Source organism: Diorhabda sublineata, chromosome 2 (genome assembly GCF_026230105.1).
Source record: "Diorhabda sublineata isolate icDioSubl1.1 chromosome 2, icDioSubl1.1, whole genome shotgun sequence".
Taxonomy (NCBI): Eukaryota; Metazoa; Arthropoda; class Insecta; order Coleoptera; family Chrysomelidae; genus Diorhabda; species Diorhabda sublineata.
In genome coordinates this window covers 3,082,953-3,105,698 of record NC_079475.1, presented here as the reverse complement: position 1 = coordinate 3,105,698, position 22,746 = coordinate 3,082,953, and the positions used below count along the sequence as shown (strand labels likewise).

The 22,746-nt window shown below is 29.3% G+C and overlaps 1 protein-coding gene across 1 annotated transcript in view; it reads right to left on the bottom strand.

The window, feature by feature from the left end:
* LOC130440553 (synaptic vesicle membrane protein VAT-1 homolog-like) overlaps window positions 1-21,635 on the bottom strand; it is a 62,472-nt gene extending 40,837 nt beyond the window's left edge. Inside the window, exon 1 of the mRNA XM_056773799.1 lies at window positions 20,150-21,635. Coding sequence (XP_056629777.1) covers window positions 20,150-20,412 — 263 coding nt within the window. The 5' untranslated portion in view covers window positions 20,413-21,635. The remainder of the gene's footprint in view (window positions 1-20,149) is intronic.
* Window positions 21,636-22,746: the final 1,111 nt, after the last annotated feature.

Below are 22,746 nucleotides of genomic sequence, written 5' to 3'. Positions count from 1 at the left end.
TACTGAATTGAACTTATGATGTATGTCAACGTTTTTTCTCATCATTACAGTGCACCCACATTCATAATTACAGTTTTGAAACTGTTCATCTTCAGTCTCTGAAGACGATTACTTGGTTATCCAAACGTGCGATAGGGGTTAGAAAATGACCAAAAATTACCTTAAATGTCTCATAAACACAAAGAAAACGTTTCAATAAAAATGTATCGTTTAAAATTAATTTGAGTTGATATTAAAAATCGTCTTAAATCAATTTGAGCATATTTTCAATAGAAACGATCAAAATTTCTAGTTCAGGCAAGCGTCAAATTAAAAGTTTAAAAATCATAATATTTGCACATTTTTAAAATAATCCTTAAAAATGTAGTGAATAATTTCATATATGTACTTTTTCAATTAATTCACTCATACGCATTTTTCAGTAGATAATCAGGACAGATAAAATATCAGGTATATGCATAACTTTATGGGTATGTATGATCCTCTATTTATGTGGTTGCTAACTGGTGCCCAAGAGGCATTTCTATTATCCACTCACAAAAAATTTTGAAAAATAGAAGTTCACAATTGTATAAGATTTGTTAATGAAACACTTTTTTTTACTGTAAGGTTTTTATATGATTAAACTTAATCATGGCTAATAATATTTAAGAATATTAGTATATTTACATATTAACCCAATGAGAATCAAATCACCATGAGTGCTTAATACATAAGGAAAAGTGTCTTATTCATTTTAGTGGTGTTTCTTGTGCCTATTGATACAGATACTTCAAGTTCCATGTAATAGCGTATTAAGCGTATGTGGTTTTTTTTTTAATATAAATATTTTAATGCTCTTATTTCACAAATTGAATCTATCACAAAAAAGGAAACCTATGAAACCATTTTCTCCATGTTTTTTAATGAAAATATGTACAAAAACAAAAGTGTGAACAATTAGGACACGTAGTGACGTCAAACATAACTGAAAATGCAAAATTGATCGAGCATTCTTATTAGTTGATTCCCTAACATATCAAAAAAATGAGCCGCGGTAAAAAGAAGCAACCACATAGAAATAGGAACGAATGTTCTCCGTTACAAGAAAATATTGTAATAGTAATTTTATATTCAGTGGAATTATATGTAAGCACACATTTGTGAAGAAATTTGTACAATATATCTTTAGTCAGTTTTTATTGTGAAATAGAAAATATATATATTATAAAAACTGCATTGTTTCTTCCTTCAATATATCTTATTTTTGGGATTAGACTTTTAGTTATGAATTCATAAAAAAATTGTGTGTGTCAGCTCCGACGCACGACTGGAGTTTACTCCTTAAGTTCGATAGTCTAACCAGACGTTTATTTAACTTAAAAAAGATTGGTTGATTGCCAGAATATTTTTGGATTCCTTCATTAATTTTTTTTTAATCTGTAAGCTCGCTGTCTCTCGGCTGGAGTTTTTGGAGGTTTAGATTTTTTCCTAGTCAAAAAATATAAAAAAAAATTAGAAAATTTATAAATGCATAATTATAAAAATTCTAACCGACTGAATTGATAAAAAAAGGTTTTTATAAACATTTTTTTTAAATTATTATAATTTTTTATTTAAAATATAATATTATCTTAATAATTAACAAAAATGGTTATAAAAAGATAATTATGTCACTAAATCTTTTACATACAATAATAAATAGTACATGAAAATTATTTAAATAAGCTAAAAAATAACTTTTCGAAAGAAAATTATAAAAAAACATTATTATAATGAAAAAATATTGTCGACTTTTCTGATAATATTATCGAATTATTGACTACAGTTGTTAATATTTAAAAATTATTTATAAAATAAATCATAACGTGGAAGAATTTATAGACATCGACAAAAAAATTAATTTTTGGTTAGGTTAGAAATTTTCCATTTTATGTGGATGCGCTCGATAATTCATATTGGGTTGATTATCTAATTTTATGTGTTGTTGTCAAATATATATTTATATGAACTACATCGATAATTAGTAAAATATTTAATAAATACAAATTGCACATGCTCATACATATAATACATGAATTATAACGTACCTTGCAACCACGTGTTTGTTAGATGTTCCGGCAATATCAGCTACACCTCTTTCTGCCATAGTTATATGAAAATACTTTCAGTTCACTTTAGCGGAACACAATAATAAAAATTAAAACTTCACAATAACAATATTAATTATTGATATTTATAATAAAAACAGCAATATAAGTATGTTGACACTGACAAATTAGAAAGTTGCGCATCATAGGGAGCGCACCAAAAACGTAACGAAGTCAAATATAATTAAATGATAAAGAAGATATAATTGAATGAAAATTTTTCATAGTCCTTCCCGCCTATTTAGCTGGTGTGATCTTATAAAATTCTACAACTGATTTTACACACAATAGGCAATTAAATCAAATATTATTTGCCAAGTAATATTTTGGAAGAAGCTTAAATTTTATTGTTGTAAAAAAAATAGAAGTGGAAAAATTAGGGAAAACAGTAGTTACACACGTTCATAGAGGATATATAATAAAATTTTAAAATACTGACAAGAACAGCTCATTCTCGTATAACATATAGTCCAGAGGCTAGATGAAAATTTAGTTAGTTTCGACGTGTTGATAATTGTGATAGTTAACATGATTAATATATCAGAGAATGTCCATGTTCGCATGAAAGTTAGTGTTGGAAATACTCAAAGATTTATAATTGTTACTCAATTATATGAAGTTTTAGGATTTTATCTGAGCACAGCACTTTCCGCATTTCACGCATCGACAGGGAGCGATTTTAAACTAGCCTTTTTTAAAAAACTAAAAAATCGTCCTTTTTTAATAATTGAAAGAATTTTATTCAGATAACCTGAAAATCGTTGTTTAAAAAAACATAAATTCTTGTATACGAAAAAGTTAAAGTTACTCAAAAAAGGTTTTGATGTTTTTTTTACCATATACAAATCAGAGGTATATCAATAATTTTAAGAGCATGCTACATTGTCAAAATTTGGTCAGATGCACAGCTGAAGTTTCAGACTTTTCATGATCCTAAAAAACATGTCTGGGCAAAAATCGACAACCAATTCGAATTCACTCGCTTTTCTAGAAATCATTTACAAACTTTGATTGATGAAATAATTATTCAGCCAGAAGCTAATACTTTCTCCATCATTTTGATTATGTTATAAATATGCATCCAATATTTTTAAAAATATTTATACAAGTAATAATGGGAACTTAATAGCAAATAGCACTAACAGCGACTTTGACGATAAATTAGAGATAGAAGAGAGTGCAAGCGAAAACAAATAAATTACGTTGTTATTCTAATTATAATTTTTAATTACTTTCTTATAATAAATATTATTCATCTAGTAGATAGTTAAATTGAACTAACATTTATGAACTTTGATAAAAAAAAATCAGCATCAGTACTAAGGAAACCCGGTTAGCTGATGCCAATTAAATAGACAATAGATGCTTCTTCCTTACTTCTACATGTAATAACTTTCAAAGTATAGCTTTTTTTTAAAATCAGTGACACCAGTTGACTTATGATACACTATGTCAGTGGTGGGGAAACTTTTTTTAAGACGGGCCATTTGTAATGACGGGCCATTTGTAATAACTGGACAATCGTAGAGGCCCAAAGAATAATGCTTAATCGTTAAAAAATTTATGTGTTCTATAAACATATACATATATTATTACATGCACTTATTATTTTAATAGTAAAAAAGCAAAAGGTAAGAAAATTATTAGCACAAAATATAAAATGAATTTAGTGTAGTTCTTGATGTGAGGTATTATTACTTTATTTTCTGGTGTCATTACTGGTTGATGGTAAATGAGAAAACTGAAATTGAGACTGTTTCTTCAAAATTTCATCATAGTCCTGTTCCATTTGCGAAGCAGAAATTCTTAAAACTGATGAAAGGTGCTCATCTGTAATTCTGTTTCTTGAAGAAGTTTTCCTAAGCTTCATTGTCGAAAAGATTTGTTCGCATATATAAGCTTAGCCGAACATTGTCATTATCTTCATTGCATGAGTAATTAGATTTGGGAAATTATATGGACTTAAATTTTTATAAAATTCTAGTAATGGTACTGTATGAAAAGTTTGTTTCAGGTGAAATTTTGCATCAACTTCTTCGTAATTAACGTTGAATGGGGTCGCAAAAATACTAAACTCTGGTTCCATTTTTCTAAAGTCCTGAAATCTTCCAAATTCTGAAGATAGTTTTCTCAAATTAATTTCGTATTTTTTAATATTATTGTTTGATATAGTGAATTTTAAAGATTGTATTTTTGGAAAATGAGAAAAATCAGATTTAGAGATCTGATTAGCAAATAATAATAACTGTAATTTGAAACTTTTCAGATATTACCAAATATCGTGAGGAAACTGATTTTTCCCTTGCAATTTGAGATTAGGTTTATTCATGTGTACGAGGGGGTCTATGAAAATAGGGAAATCAGAAGGAGCTGACTTCACGAGACTTTATGATACAACTCTCTGTTGCATTCTACTAATTACCACTCAAAAAGTACTTGGGCATGTAAATTTGTTACTCGCTCCTGGACTAATATGGCTGTTAGTAAAGATGTTTCGCTTATAAATCTGACGATAATGCTCTCATAAAGGGCCTCATATGTGTTCCAATACCAGCTATTGTGAAATGTTGCAATATTATCTGCAAACTTGTCTAAGTGTTGAAAATAATATGGATTTTGCAAATGGATATACGTGGCGTGATCAAAAATACGGTGTATTATTTTATTACAAGTACAAAGTATTGCTCTTTACAGTCATCCCAACTTTGAATCCCTAACTGAAAGCAATTTGGAAGACTTTTATCGGTTTTATCTAGTTTTTTGTGGTCTCCTCAATGTCAGACAATGTCACGCAATGTTCCCTTTCAACGCATTTTTTTTTTATTTTTGAGAAGAACTGAATTCATATGGTGCTTAATCTGGTGAATAAAGTAGTTGTAGATGGCAAAAACTCGAACCAAAAGAGACTTGTCACGATGAAGAAGCTGTTAACCCTTTTTCAGGTGTCTCTCATTAGCATATCGTTTCGCAAACTGTTTTAACAAACGAGTTTATACTTTTTTCGCAAATTTTAATGTCTTTTTGGAATTGAAGGACGTCCCTAACCTAACCGATTTTGGTCTTTAAATTTCACATTTCGACTTTTAAGAAGCTAGTAGCACTCGTAAACAGTCTTCAAAGTTACTACATTATTATAAATATGAAATAGATGCAGCGTAGGTAATTGTTGATTTGGAAATTCATTCTTTATATTTTTTATCGCACCTCATATGATGTACTACCAATATCATTTGATATGATTTTACCTTAAGGAAAATCAACCTTTTCAAAAATTGTCTTCTAACATAAGGAAAATTTGTTAACCCGTAATTTTCATAATGATCTTTCACACGATAATTATCTAGTTCTAGTAACATCGTGATCTGATTCGAATGCCATAACAAATATATGATTTTCATAATAATAAATATATGTACGTCAAACGAATTTCCAATAAAAATAAATAAACACTGATGAATTTCCAACGATAAAGAAGTTTTGTCTGAATGTGGAAGAAATCACTATGATGAATCATAAATTACGTGTCTCCCGTTTATCTTTATGGAAAATTACACGGCCAACAATAAAATTCCCATATCAATTCGTGTTAAAAATGGCATGCGGGTTTTCAACTACATAAACGTGTTCGTTATGGAAATTAGTCACCTCATTCCATGTGAAACAAACTTCATCCGTGAGCAAAATAGTGTTGCCTGAGTTTAAATCTCTTTTACTTTGCCCATTAACAAAACGACAAAAACCTAGTCGCATATCAGGATCATGTTTTTTGTAAAACTGCTGTTTAATGGGATGGATATAACAACTACTCCCAAATTATTTCATCCACGATATCTTTACATTCTTACTGTTCCGCATATATTCGTTTAGTGTACTTCCGCTGAACACATTGTTTATACTACCACTATAACCAACATTCTCAATTACTCTATCTGATGGGCGTTTCGATAACCAAGTTATCGTTTTCAGTTACTGAAACCGTTTACCTTCAGTCTCTGAAACCTGTGTTAGTAATGTGCATTCTGTTACATGTTCTTGTCAAAAGCATACGCAACTCTGCAAGAGTGGTGTATATTTTTGATTTTAGGTGTCCCAACAAAAAGAAATCGAATAGTGTGCCAATCCAAAGTCCTGTAAAATTTTGATTCAAAATGGTCACATGTCTATTAGAAAGTTGGATTGTCCCGTCGTTTTTTGCAGCTAATGGTCATTTAAACGATTATCATCCTATTCATATACATCAGTAATCATTAGATCAATAACGTCTTGAAAAAAATTCAAATAGGTAGTTCCCTTAAAATTTCATTCAACATAAAAGTGCGATCGTCAGAAAAACACCTATTGTAAAATCAATGTGGGTTGTAATTTGATATTTATTCACCAATTTTAATTTATATGGGTAAAATTCATGGAATTTCACAATAACAGGAACAATAGATGCTGATACAACAAATGCCCGAAATAACTTGTTTGACAAACTGTCAATTTTTATTTTTAAATGACCCAATACTGATACTTCAACAAACACATTTTGCAATGGACCTTGTACTTCACCCTTCTGTATTGTGGATTCAAACTTATCTATGAATTATTTAATGTATTGGTGACTAAGTTTTTTTTGTTCAGTGGTTGGTATTAAACATTCTTGCAGTATCCCTAGCACACGGGGATTTCTACAGTATAAATTATTTCTATTCCGTACTCATACTATACAATTTTCGTAAGCGTTGACGATAATCTGCCAAATTAACCAGTCATTGAGAATACTCAAATCAAAGGTGACGTAATACCCCCACTTTTGAACTTATTACATTTATGATCACATACTATAGATTGAAGGAAATATCTTCATTAATTGAACAATCATGAGGGATAAGTGGTAGTGGTCCAAAACAATGCCTTTTATTCTGCATTTATATTTGAGTTACACTTACTGTACCATAAGAAGAAAAGCTCATAAATAAACGCACTTCTACACTCTCTTGGAGAGAGAGAAATGCTTTATTGTCAAAGAATTGTTCACAATTTATAGAAGAAAGCTTGTAAAACTAAGAAACAAAGAAAAAAATAACTAAATAAAGACACAAATAGAATAAAATCAAAATATAAAGTATAGACAAGAAAAATACAACGAATAACAATATTACCTTTAAAAATGTACATGTGTAAATTAACTACACGGAAAATATGTTATAGATTTATTTTCAATTGGCAAATTATTGTGATTTTTTACATTGTAAAGTATTGAGGCCTTAACTAATTCAGAACGTTGAGTAGGTAGTTAAAGTCCCGGCAATGAGCACTGCTTTTTAGACTGAGTCTTTTGTAAACTACTTTTGTAGTTTAAAGATTCGCTCAAATTGAGTCGCATCTCACGTACCCCAGAAGGGAAGGGCATATCGGATATTCGACTCAATAAGGGCATAATAAACTATTATAGAGGTGGATAAGTTCAGTTCTTTGGAAACTGATCTTAGCGCAAAACAGGAAGAACTTAATTTTTTAGATAAAGCAGCAATATGTAACTCCCATTTCAAAGAATTTGCCGTGAGATAAGGGTTGCTCCAAGAGAAACTAGTATTGTTTGCAAAAAGACATATTTTACCGCATTCTATTGGATGCAAGAAGGTATCGTTGTATCAATCCTTACAAGCTGACTTCTGTAGGTAAGGGATGACTTAAACCATACCAGAGGTGTTCCCTTAAAAACGTAGTACTGCAATTTTTTGATTGAAATATTATGATTAACACAATCGAAAGCCTTAAAAAAATCACAAAAATTGTTGCAGTGGAGTGATGGTTGTTTAAGCCGGAGCAAACAATATTTGTGCATTTTTTACTCAAAAACCCAAATTGATGGTTAGTAAGTATTTTATATTAAACTTTTTGTTCAATCTGTCTATGATCTTGGATAACGTGGAAGAAGTGCAAATTGTCGATAGTTTTATGTTTGATATGTATTTTCTCCATTATGCAGAGCTATAATTATTGCCATATTAAGGCAATTTGGAAAAGTGCCATTTTGAAATGAAATGTTTATTAATGGTAAAATGATTCAATGTGCATTCGGGCAGACTCGAAAACATTTTTAAGTAAGTCAAGTACAAGATGAGGATTTATTTTTGATGTCATTAATTGTACTGCGAAGCTCTGCTAAAACTATGGGCGTAAAGAGAAACTACGTAAATTATAGAATATTAGTTTGTCAAAATACATTCTCTCACCTCACCTATATCTACCATAATAAACTCTTTGCATATCCAAACAAAATCCTTTTAAACAAATGTCATTTGTAAGTTACATATAAAGGAAAATACAATAATTCTTTACTCCTACCAAACATTAGTGTTTCAGAAGATACAGTAAAAAATATGAAGCAGTTTATCTATCTTCGAGAAATATTTCCATTCACATCCGCTGCCCATTTTCACAACTTTTTTTAGATCTAAACAACCACATAAAGTGGACATTCAAAAACAAACAAAGAAAACAAAGCTTCGATTTATTATTCCACAATTATTTTAAATTGAGTGCGGGTAATTGGTACAGAAAAAGAAGTTAAGTAATAAGATGAAGACATCGTAAATTATGTTTTCCGGTCAATTCATGGAGAATGGATACCGAAGGGGAGTCTGTTGAGTTCACAACGGATTATTAATTAAATTTGATACAAAGTGACGCATAATATGGAGTATGCTGTGGCCAATAAAAATGTGTTATGGCTTGTAGGGATATTTCATTTAAAAGTAATTTTGTAATCTACAATTAAATACATCACAAACATTAGTGGTCTTCAAGTTTACAGACGAATTATAATTGGAATAAAAGCAAGTTATAATTTTTAACGGTTAAGGGATGATACGGAATATTTCTAATTTTCTGACGATATACATGTCAATTAAATAGTTTATAACAGAAATATTCTAATGGGATATTCTCATATCGGTGGTTCATCTGTTACATAATTGATTTTTTACTATTCATTAACCAACTAGTGAAACAGTACCGTAAAGTATTTCATAAAAGTAAATTATTCCTTCGAGTCTCGTTTTATTTTATTCCTAATTAATTTATATATATGTAGTCTATTTTTATGTATTAGAATGTAATGAAACCTAATTCTAATCCCAAACTTAGTACAGTCATTTTGAATATTTTCTAAAATTTTCCGGGCTTTTATTGAACACTGTACATAACAATAGAAAAAAGTTGGGATTAATTCAAAGCCATAACAAAAATTAGAATTTTTGTTATATTTTAATTCCAAAAATCTCTTCTCGACAAATTTGATGGAAAATACGATTTTAGGTTTTTCCATTAGTAAGGGGATCTGAGTTGTGTGTTCTCAATAGTTTAGATGCAACTTGCAAATTTCAGTGTGCTATCATCTATTGATAATTCTTGAATAATTATGGAGAGTCGCGTAAATGCCCAAAAATCGGTCCTTTAACAGTTAATAAAAAAATAATATTTAATTGTTTTAAATCACGTACAGACAAACATATAAAAGTATTGATGACACCATGTAATTAGTTAGTGGCTTGGTGTAGGGAAATTTACGATTTACAGAGTTATTCAAGAAGAGAAATGTGGCGAGTTTGAAACATCACGGAAAGCTCCAGAAAAACCAAAATTTCAAAAAGAAAATATTTGAAAGAAAGAGATTCAAGGAAAGTACATGCATTCTTCTTTAGAAAATAATTTCCGACAACAGATAAAATTCTTGTCACGGTTCTAGATGATATAAGGATTACCCTGAATAAGCCGAAGCACACTACGGGAAGTTTGAAAACGAATAAGTATTCGTTAGAGAAAGCTTTCAAGAAAATGTATTTCAATAAAAAAAATGCTATAATCGTGTGGAGAAGAAATTATCTAAGGACTATAAAAGGAATTAAAAGCAAAGAAGAAAGTTACATAAATTAACATCAACCTGAAAATCAGTAAAATTGCTTAAAATATAATTGAAAATAAAATTTGAAAGTTCCTCATCATTCTTGTGAGTGGATCAAAAAAATGAGTTTTTCGAGATTTTCAGCATAACGGTGTTTTATCATCAAAATATCTTAGACAAAAATTGTAGATCATAAAATTATCTGCAAAAAACGTATCAATATATTTTTTCCTACAAGATATAATGAGGATTCTAAGATATAATGATTCAAAAAATTGTAATCGTCATAATATTTACACGTTTCCACGCTACCTATGAGGTATTGTTTTTTAACATGGTTCCCGGATAAGCCTATTCCGCAGGTCTATTATGATCATGTTTAATTAGCAGAGATTGAAAAGATAAAAGCAATTTAAATTAAAAAAAGTTGTGAAATTTAATCCTCTGAGTCATAACTTTCAAATTCTTCTTCTCATTCTGAGTGCATGTAACTAGCGTTAATAGCATGACACCTCGTTGGAATCAAATCACTGTTGGTGATTCAATATAAGAGCGAGACCGACTTTTTTGCAACCACATTTAACGCTGCATCACTTTTTGCAGTTCCAAAAAAATGTGTTCAGCAGTTTTTCCGGCGCAGGTGGGAGTGATGTTTGAACGGGTTTTAATGTATTGTTGACCAACTTCTAACCTCAATCTGTAGGATGTAGTTGATAACCAAGCCTCACTTGAACTTGGTAATATACCCGAAAAAGATGTTGATGAGTAGCAACTAAGGTTGGAGAAAGACAAGCCAATTGAACTTGTTTTTTACTTTTAGTATTTTTAACAAAATATGCAAATCGATATTTTTCTTAGCAGGTAGTTTTTTTATGAACTCCGTACATAGAAGAAAGCGAATGCCGATGGTAATAACTTCTTGTCGAGTTGAATTATTGTTTTTACAAATTTCAGCACGTTGAACTAAATTTTGTTTTTCAAACATTTTGAATATGATCAGTGCGACAATACTGACTGAATTTGTGAAAAAAAGAGTACATAACGACCAAGAATTAATGAAGCGATGGTTGAACAAGTACAAAAATCGTTCAAATGTAGCCCAAAGAAATCCCTTGTAGCAGGGCTACTCGTGAATTACTAATTTTTCTGATAACTACTCGGAAAGTTTAAGAAGTCGCTTACAACTACTTCCTTATAGTTTGCAGTTGTTACAGGCTGTAAAACCTACAGACCATGGCCAAATTCACTATTGATGGCAGTTAAATTTTTTTGGATCATATCATCTTCGACCTTGCACCTGTATACACCTTGCAGGTCTAAGGCTTAAAACATGCTCACGCGATGGTAGAAATGTTAATTAAAGATTTTGTGCCATATTCCGGCGAAAGTTTATACATTCTTTTTGGAGAAACAACTGGTACTTCTTATCTTGATATTCTGCAGCTATAATACTTTCCTCAGTTTGAAAAAGATAACAACAAGATAACTTGTTCAGAAGAATGATGCGCCGCCTCGCTGTCATAATATATGGAAGTACGACGTAAATTCTACCATTGAGGGTTCATGAAAGATTGTTTGTATATACCTCCACTACCAACTGACCTTTCCAGATCAAGAAACGGGATTAAAGTGGATGTTGCAAGAGCTACTTATGAAACACTGATCAACTTTTGGGATGAATTCTCATATTATCTGATGTATGATGAATGATGCTTACACTAAAAACTTTCATGAAATTGTTTGAGATGTCCTTTCATACATACAAATTATGATAACAGTAACAAGGTCTAGGAAGAAAGTTGCCAAGTTATTATTAACGAAATTGAAACTAAATATATGGGTATAGTACAAACACGGTAAGAATAAGGAAAATTAATAATCGTGGAGAGTAGTTTTCAAGCAACACGTCTTCGAAAGAGAGGAGAATTGTTGAGTTTAGTAGTAATCGTTGTAAAATGCTCAGAATTTTAATGAGATCAAAAAAAGGTTTCAAGAACAATACATGCATAAAGAAATCTGACACACGGCAACCTATACTTGTGACTGATAGGTACTCAATGAAATCCAGAAACAACTGGTGAAAAATTGAAAAAGGAACTGTGAACTACCACAAATATAACTAATTAGAAAGACATAACGAGAAATAGAAGGCAGTAGGAAGTTCTATGTATAAACATGATCAATTTCTTCCGGGTTTAACACTTCTAATGTCACTGATTCGAATATATGAATTAATAGATAACCTACAATAAAAATACAAGCTGTTTCAACACAAAGATTTTCTGTCGTTAATTGTCACAATTCAAATTTTTATATAAGAAAGGGAACATATTGATTTTATGAATCTCTTTTGAGCGTTCAAACACCTTATAATCTGAACTGAAGACAACTCGGCACTTCTATCTGGTTCGTGTAGTTAGGTATAATATTCCGTTAATATACGAGATTTTTCTAATATATTAAAATATAATTACTTCTTTTACCTTTATTATTCTATAACTTTAAAAAAATTGAAAACGTCAAAATCAACTTTAATTAATGTTTGCATAATCTAGTAATAAGAACAACATATACAAAATATAATTACATTTTTTGGCCATTTGTAGAGAGACTCATTTTTTATATTTTTGACAAAAGAAAGGTCGAAATGATAAAATATTTTCTATTGGAATTTATTTTAAAATTCAAGAAAACAGCTATTGAAAAATAAAAATTGCATTAAGAACAAAATCATTCCGTAAAAATGAAATTTAAATTTTAAAATAAGTTAAACGTCAAATATAAGACAAAAAATATATTCATAAAAGATTCAAATACATAACGCTGAGAAACCCATCCATAATTAAAAAAATGCCAAATTTTAGAGATATCATATCCTGGTATGGTACGGTTAAAACTGATTTTATTTTGAAACTTGCTAAATAATGTGATTGTTCTGGGGTTGGTTGTGACAATCACACACCAAAGTGTACACCTTTTAATAGATATTCCGAGCTATCGACCTCTTATGTATTCAAATTTTTCTCTTTAAACAAAAATATCAAATTCATAAAATTCAAGAACCAATAAACTTGATTTGTATCAAGAGACGTAGAATCGAGACGATTTATCAAGAAAACCATATAAAAACATTCGAGAAAGCTGAATTTATATATATATATATATATATATATATATATATATATATATATATATATATATATATATATATATACATATATATATATATAAATATATATATAACATGATTCATAAGCAATATGTTTGTGTTTACATATATCCGAGGTCAATTAACTGATATTACTAAGAATTGTTATCATTCATAATGGTTTATTTTGCTTCATAAAAATGATAATGGAGGAAACTTGAATTAACTATTTAAGGATTTACTATTTATTTATATATAGCCTTATGAGCAGCTAATCGTTTTTATATTATAAGCAGATTTTGGTCAATATTCTGGGTGTGATTAATTAGCGTAATAAAATTCAGTGCCGCCTTTGTCCTTTGAGATATCAATTTAAAAATTCCATCATTAGTCTTCACATTTTAAAATTATTCACAATCTCACATGGTGTTCCAGAATGCTGTGCCATATCAAAGTTACATTTTCTTAAATTGAAAACCCTATATTTTATTGCATATGTGGAATCAACTTGACTTCCATATCACATATCATAGAGAAATATGATGTGTTCTACGTGTTATTTAAAAAGTTATAACCAATTTTTCATAAAAATCGTAACATGTTCAATACCCTGTACAATGTAAGAGATGTTCAAGAATAAGAAAGATCTGTTGCGGCAAAAGCAATTGAATAGTAGTAATAATTTTGGAAAATTATTTATTTCGTTAATAATCATTGAATCTGATACGGGATGAATAAAAAAACTAATACATCATTTTCTCGTCTTTTTCTTAACGAATCACCCTGTATTTTATATGAGTATCGAAAAGAATTATTAACATATTTTTTCAAGGATTCTTCATACCTTAAATCATCAGTCCTTGAGATGTTTTGATTTTTTCTGGGCAAAACAATAATTATGTACGTATATCTAATCATTTAACAATTATCTTTGTGTATTGGCTATGATAATAATGAAGTCAAATCCTGACATTTTATCATTGCTGTTTAGTATGTAGAGGGTTAATTGCAAGTATAAAAAAAATGAGTATATTACAAATAACTTACAGGAACAAATATATATGGCACTGCATTCTGAAACTCATCATAACCTTATACTATTGTAATGGGGAAGTCAAGCTTATTCCAAATATGTAATAAAATATATTGTGCATCATTTAAAAAATATAACTTTGATATGGCACAGCATTCTGGAACACCCAGTAAGATTGTAAGTAATTTTAAAATGTTAAGACTAAGAATTGATATAATCCCCCAAATTTTCAAATTGATATCTCAAAGGACAAAGGAGGCATTGAACTCTATCACATTAATCAATCACCCTGTACAAAAATAATAAGAATATGTTTGTATTTTGATGTTTCCTTCTTAATATTAACAAATAATCAATGCTAGTTGTAAGCTCCATTATTATATGTTCGTATATTCAAGACTAAACATGAAAATATTTTTTTTTTTGTATTTGAATCGAACCTACACCGATGACAAGTTGGAAGTAGTTATGACCGACTTATTCTATTATTAATATTTCCTTGTGAACTAGAATTATGATCACTCCTAAATAACGGGCAGCTTCAATTTTATATTAAAAGTTATAAATTTAAATGGTCGTTTTCTTCAAAAATCCCAAGGGTTGACTGCTAATTATGAAGTATTAGTTAGTATTTACCGAATACTTCTTTAAAAATGAAACAGAAATAACTGAGGATTTATTTCTTAAATTTGTGTTATCTGGAGAATAACGTTAACCGAAGAATAACTACAAGTGAAGAAAACGGCCATAAGTTGAACTGTATAAATTTGTGCAACAGAGAACAGCCGAAAACTTTATAAGCATAATTCGAACAGCCGATTCCCCATTCACATTTACAATTTTCAATCGATAAATTTTTCTACTAGTGATTTTTTATTCGTGTTCAAAATAAGTTTTATCAATATTAATGTAAATGAAAGGGACAATATTGCAACTATTTTGAAATATATTTGAAAGAAGAAATAATATGAAAAAAATTAGTTGGACAATCAATGCTCGATGTTCTTAAAATTTCACTATCGCTCTGAATGATGGCGGTTTCATTTATTCTTATGGAGAATTTACGATTGTAAATTAGGGAGATAAAAGAAATTCAAAACATGGATATGGTGAAACAAAGATATTCTTTTTATTGTAGTGTAATTAACAGAAATAAAAATATATTGATATCATACCAGTTTATGTTTTAATTTTATTCATAATAACTTCTACTCTGTGTATCACTAATAGTTTCATTAAACAATAAATTTATTCTCATAGTTATCAGTAGTAAAATCTATTTGCCACAAACTAATTTAATTTTTTCCCGTAATATATGTTTCTCCATATTTACAATATCTTGTAAAAGAATATTTCGAAGATCTAAAAATTTGAGGGTTCTATTTAGCATTGCTCCTGATCTTTTTAAATTCGTCCAAATGGGATTTAACTAGCATAGACAGTGTGGTAGCCTAAATAGTCGATATTTCTACTACAAATTATCAGCAAAATATTGCTTTTATTTTGGAGAATATTACTTTTTCAATATTAATAATTTAGCTTTGAAATTTTGAATGAAGACGATTACTGGACGATGTATTGCATATGGCTAAAACCGAAAAAAAAAATTGGGTTTGTTCGAAATGTTTGCAAACTATTAATCAAACTCCGTTAAATTCATTTACTCATGATGCTTTTTAGTTTTCTTCGAATCGAATCTAAAAATTCTCCTCATAAGGTGCATGTATTGAAAAGTGGCAGTTTCGGAAGAGAAAACGCGAGGACAGCGTGGATTTTTAAAGCAGGAAAATTCTTTAAGAAAATTAATTATAAAAAAAATATTATTGTTCCCCTGCCATGGTATAAAATAATTTGCATGTATTTGATAGAAAATATCTTTCGCCTTAATTTACAATAAAAGTTTTTGTTAAAATAAAATAACTTCAATTTTTTTAAACAATACAGATGAAGTAAAGATAAAATAAATTCGAAATCAGAGCATTTGAAGCTGGTTCGTACACTTTGTGGTTTCTCTGACTCTCCCAGTTAAAAAAACTGATTTGCGAAATATTTTTCTGAAACAGAATGAAATTTTATATCAAATAAACTCACAGAAAAATAGTTCCTATTTTTGTGCTTTTGACCTTAAAAAGAAGTGATCTGTACTTTTCAAGAAAGAAGAGTGCTTCTCTACAAGTGTTCATTTTCGAGGCGTCAGAATAGGAAGTGGAACATCACTTTATATAGTGAGGTTGCGAGAATCATAGTTCTGAAGACTGTACCGGGTATGAGCCTAAAATTAAATACTTTGATGATGTAGAGTGCTCCCAGAGTGCCGTCAAATGACACCAGTCTCTCTCCAAAAACTCATCGCCTAACTTAACCTTACCCTAGACACATCCTATAACCCTTAACACAATATTGTTCAAACAATAAAACTTTGTTGCATATTAAACTAAATTACAATTGAAAAATAACTACGAAGTACTAATAAATTTCTGTAATAATCACTTAATACCAGTAAAATGGAACGGTGAAAGTCCCAAATTGGTAAAACATTATAAAAATTGTCAAGTAAGTTTTTTTATTGTTGTAAAACAAGATTACTCTATTAAATTAATTTTATGAATTGTGCTTGCGTCTAAATTACCATCTAAGCATGCTGTCTAATTTAACAAGAACGACATTATTTGAACTTGTTGGCAACCAACACAATAATATAAAGTATATCCTCCATGGTAATCCAAATATATAAGTCTTAGATTTCATTATTTTTGAAATAGTGAAAAAAAAATCATCAGTCTGATTTATTAATCTAAAAATAAATAATAAATTATCACCACTCAAGATGTAGACAGTAGAAATAGTTTCATTCAAAATTTCAAAATTAAACTAAAATAACACTTGTCTTTCATATAAAACCATTCTTATCTTTAATAGATTCCGGTAATTAAAATATTTTTACAATGAAATGTGTCAAGGTATGTGAATATTATAATTCTAAAAGCAGGATACTTCTTTAACCTACTTGTTTTTTAATATTTTCAATCACACTGATAATGTTATACACTTTTTTGGACACATAATTAAGATATGCAAGGTAAAAAATTTATGTGAAAACTGGGATGAACAAAATTAAGGTCAAATTATTCTACATAGATATGTGAGTAGATTGTTGAATGATATCTAATTTCACGAAAAAAAATCGGATTTTCATGTGATTATATAAATTCAGATCAATTTAGTTGGCACCATACTTAAAAACGACAAATTTTCACAATTACAGTATAAAGTACATCAATTTCAGTGGGTGTGTCCCATGACAGAAGCCAAAGTAATAAAAATTTTATAATTCCTAATTAAAAATATGAAAAATTGTTGATGACTAAGTAGAATTTTATTTAATAGCAACTATTAATAATTGGTTGTTATTAATATTACTTTTTGCGGATGGATAAGACTAATTGAAATTTTGTTTTTAAGAAATTGTTTCAAATGCTTATATTTTAAGCAATAGAAAGCGAGCAATGAGAATTTAATGAAAACAAATTTGTCGCTAATTGATTGCAAAGGAATTAATTTGTTGCTTTAGTCCATTCCTCAGAAACGAAATCAATATGTACAAATTTCACATTAAGATAGCAAAAAGCTTACAAATAAATTATCAAATCGTTCCATATGGAACAATTCATTGATGATCTGTTATCAAAACATTAATTTCATTTCTTATGATAAAATTTTGTTATAAAAATGCCTTTGTAGTAACATTGTAATAATTATCAGAGGCTGAAGGTGAAGTTAGTCTCTGAAGACGTAACTTGGTTATCGAAACTCGCTTCAGGCATTGTAATTGTGAATGTTGGAGTAGTGGTAGTGTAAACAGTGTGTTCAGTATGAATGTTACTAACGATTCCAAAAATTCCAACTTAGATGCCAGACTGAAGAATAATATCTTAAGATACATGACACCAATGCCAAATAAATTCCTATGGCATTCAAAATATCGGAATTAAGAGACAGTTGACAACAAATAATAAAATGCAGTCAATTCAGTAAAACAGATTTATGTTATATATCAAACCAACAATCATTATGATACTTGCTATAAAATTCATATAAAATTTCATATTTGGCGATTTCCTAAAAAATAAAGTTTTTGTTATGACAAAACTAACAATGGAATTGTTTATGTATACTCGCATGTTAATGTCAGTGTTCATCATTTACATATGAAAAAATTATCAATTTTCTCCAAAAAATGAAAATTTGGTTGATAGGCAGTTGTTGAATTAATGCCTGAAAAGTCTAAAATCGAGGTTGGTTGGAAAAAATATGCCAAAGTTAGTGTCCCAAGAAAAATGTTGAAAATCTTGAACATGAAAAGAAAATTTTCTTAGGCATAAACATTCTTGTTTAGTCACCAGATTGCTACTTCAAAACTAAATTCCAATTCTTACAAAACACATAAATTCATGATTCTGACTAAAGATATTGCCTATAACATTTAGAGGAGGAACAGAATGAAAAATATTTGCTATAGAAAGTGTCAATCAATTACTCTCTAGAAATTGTTGCTAATAGTCACTGAATATTTTTTTACTTAGAAAAGATATAAAATTTTTTGGTAATAAAATAACATCTAAACATTCTTTAGAAGAAAATTCACTTATAATTTGTTCAATGTTATGAATGCTTATTAATTAATTCTGTTCTGAAAGCAATTAATATCCTAGTTATAAATTGCTTCCAGAACCATCAACAAAATCTAACAAGACATCGACCATGTTTTGTGACAAACACAAACTGAAATCAAGCTGACAAAATTGAATCCACGAAAAATTATGTTGAAAAATATGGCCGATTTCTTATTTTTTGCCAGTTTTGTAAGCAAAGAGCGAAATCAATCAGTAAATAATTTCAAAGTAATTTCAAATGCATTCAAAATTATCTGTGAAACTCAATTCCAAAATAATTTTCTCAAAAATCGATTTTGTTTCTATTGTGTTGCTAGCTCTATAGGCAATTATAATAGCAGACTTAAAGACTAGATAATTATTACAATGTTACTAAAAAGGCATTTTTATAACAAAATTTTATCATAAGAAATAAAATTAATGTTTTGATAACAGATCATCAATGAAATGTTCCATATGGAACGAGCTTTCACATCTTAATGTGAAATTTGTACATATTGATTTCGTTTCTGAGGAATGGACTAAAGCAACAAATTAATTTCTTTGCAATCAATTAGCGACAAATTTGTTTTCGTTAAATTCTCATTGCTCGCTTTCTATTGCTTAAAATATAAGCATTTGAAACAATTTCTTAAAAACAAAATTTCAATTAGTCTTATCCATCCGCAAAAAGTAATATTAATAACAACCAATTATTAATAGTTGCTATTAAATAAAATTCTACTTAGTCATCAACAATTTTTCATATTTTTAATTAGGAATTATAAAATTTTTATTACTTTGGCTTCTGTCATGGGACACACCCACTGAAATTGGTGTACTTTATACTGTAATTGTGAAAATTTGTCGTTTTTAAGTATGGTGCCAACTAAATATCAATAATTTTTTTAAATTACATTACATTGATCTGAATTTATATAATCACATGAAAATCCGATTTTATTTCATGAAATTATTTTTTTTGTAAAAAAATTGGTGCGAAAAAATAAAACAATATTGTACACGTATCATAAAAACATAGTTATTCTATTAATACCATTTAAATCGCAAAACATATTTAAACTTTTTAAACAATTGATATCTTAGTAAAGAATATTGATGGCAATAAACAATAAACGTACATTTATTTTGTTATTCTTTTTGAAAATAAGTATTTATAAAAACGACCTTAAAAACTTTTTCAATCCGTTTTTATAACATTCCAAACAAAAACTACCGATATGAAAAAGTTATCAAATACCGGCAAAAATCAATGAATGAAAAACATGAGCTTACCATGCTTTGACTCTGATTAAAACTTCGCCTTCGTTTACAGTTGGCTCTGGTTTCTTCAGAATCTTGACAGATTTCAAGCCACCAAATCCAGTTAAAACAACAGCTCTCATTTCTTTCGGGGCTTCTTTTTCATTCTCGGCAACAGGTTCGACTTCCCCGTTTCCATTTTCTTTCACATCTTTCGCTTCTTCAGAGGCGTTTTCCTTTTTTTCAGTTTTTGGTTCTTCAATGGTAGCGTTAGTAGATGCTTCTTGCTCAGACATGTTAAATTTTATTTCACACGCGAATAACTGATAATTTTATGCCACTTGATTACGATTTATTCTGCCTTCGGTCGTACCGTCCTCCCTGGCGTGTAAATGGCAAATGTAACAGGTGCTCTCGGTCTGGCCTCGACTGGGCTGTAATCTATAGGGCGCGTCTTGCGGATGCGCAAGCGCAATTACCAAATAAAATAAAACAACCCTTAACATGCGTCGCATAGTCACGGTAGCTGTGGGAGTGCGTTGGGAAAAATCGTGCAGGTCCGTAGTAGAAATGTTTAATAGTTTATATTTCTTTAAATAAACCTTATTATATTAATTCTTATGACAAAGAAATCAAAGAAAACTGAACTTACAATTAAACTGTTTTGGCTTTAATTTGATCAATTAAAAATAACTAATAAATTACATAATAATGTAAAAATAAGTCTATTATGGTAAGAAACTATTAGCTTAAATTCAATTTGCTCTTCTATTGTCTTGTCAGGATCACTGCTAACCAAATGACATGTAATTAATACTGGAAACACAAATTAATTCTTGCTTCATCCTTAATTTTTAAATTTGCTCTTTAACCCTTTTTTTAGGAATATGAGTAATTATTTCTGTAACAGACTACATTTTGTTGAATGTTATTGAACTACATATACGAGTAATGTGCAACTGTAGCGTAATTTCAAGGTAAGGACGCATGTTTTTAGTAGCACACTGTACTTAATATGCATATTATATTAGAGGCGAATTATCGTTAAGGTATACTAGAGATGCATCTAGGACGCAAGGTGACGAAGGGGCACATTCAATATTTACTATTGATAGAACTAGTTAAAATTTATAATACGGGGTGATCCAAAATTAATTTGTAGTATTGACAGTCCGTACAAATTACGGAGATCAGATTTTAGCAATTATTATACAACATAAAAATAATTACTTATCTCATTTTCCATGTATAAAGAGAATATAATGTGAATTTATTATTTCAAATCAATGATTGGAAGAACGAATTGTGAAAATATCAAGGGACAAATCAACAGCAGGACAAAGAAGCCTTGGAAGACCTAGGAAAAGATGGAGTGACATCTGTTAAGAACCCGTCACGGTTTTAGGTTGTCACTAGATTAAAACATCCTCCAAATAAAAGGTTTATTGATTTTTGGTCAAAAATATAACACAACGTGGTGAGTGAAAAACTACTAGCTAACCTTACAATTAATACATCAAGTCGCGCCAAAAGTGCCAATGAACGGATCATTGACAAACTGCATTGTTGTCAACTCTATAATTTATAAAATCTCAACAACAACCTCCCAGGTGACTGAGCAGAGGCAATGACGTGAAGAAAAACAGGCAATGATGCCTATACACAGCAGGAAGAAGAAGAAGAAGAAATCAATGATTGCTTGCGAAATATATGTAAAATATGTTGCCTATACGGGTTATTGAGATTATTCTTTTTGTGTGTCATTCCATATTTTTTTGGTTGAACTTTAAAAGTATTTTTTCTAGCTGTGGGTGCAAAATAATGAGTTTCTAACATAATAATATGCTAGTGATGTGAGACTTAAAATATCACAATACTTTGAATTGGTAAATCAATCATACAATATTTATTCTAGATGTTAAGTTTTAAAAATTTAAATATGTGTGTACGAATTAAATTTCTTTTTATTAGATTGATTTCAATATATTTTAACATAAAAATGATTTTGATTACACAAAATCTAAGATATAACTATGTAAAAGATATTCTTAAGTTCAAACATACGTCCAACTGTGACGTTATGCACTATATAATGAACGTTTCACATTAAAGGATAATGAATATTTATGCTTTAGGAAAAGTGAGAATAAAGAATGTGACACTGACACAGTACACTAAAGCTATCAAAACTAATAGGAATAAATGTTATAAGGAATTCAATACCTACCTTTAATGTTTGATTTTGATTCGTTGAAGAAAGTTTTATTCCTTCATATAGACTATTATCGTGGATTCATTAAATGTCAATATTTCAGTACTACTACTAACAAATACTAATGGGTGTAGATCTACCATTATGAAATTTGTGAACCGAATTCTTAGTGTCTACCTCTACCCTCCTTATATTTTATTCACAGAAATATCAATGCTGTCAAAGATGTATTTAAGCAAAAAAATAATTATTCAATAGGTAATACAAAAAATAAAAAGACAGAAATCACAAAACCACTTTTTAGCTTTTGCTTCTTTCACGTCTAGTCCAATGCATGCAGCACGAGCCCATTCTCCACATTTGGCACACATATACTCAAGTTCATTATTTTTTCATGCGTCGTCACATATAATGCAAT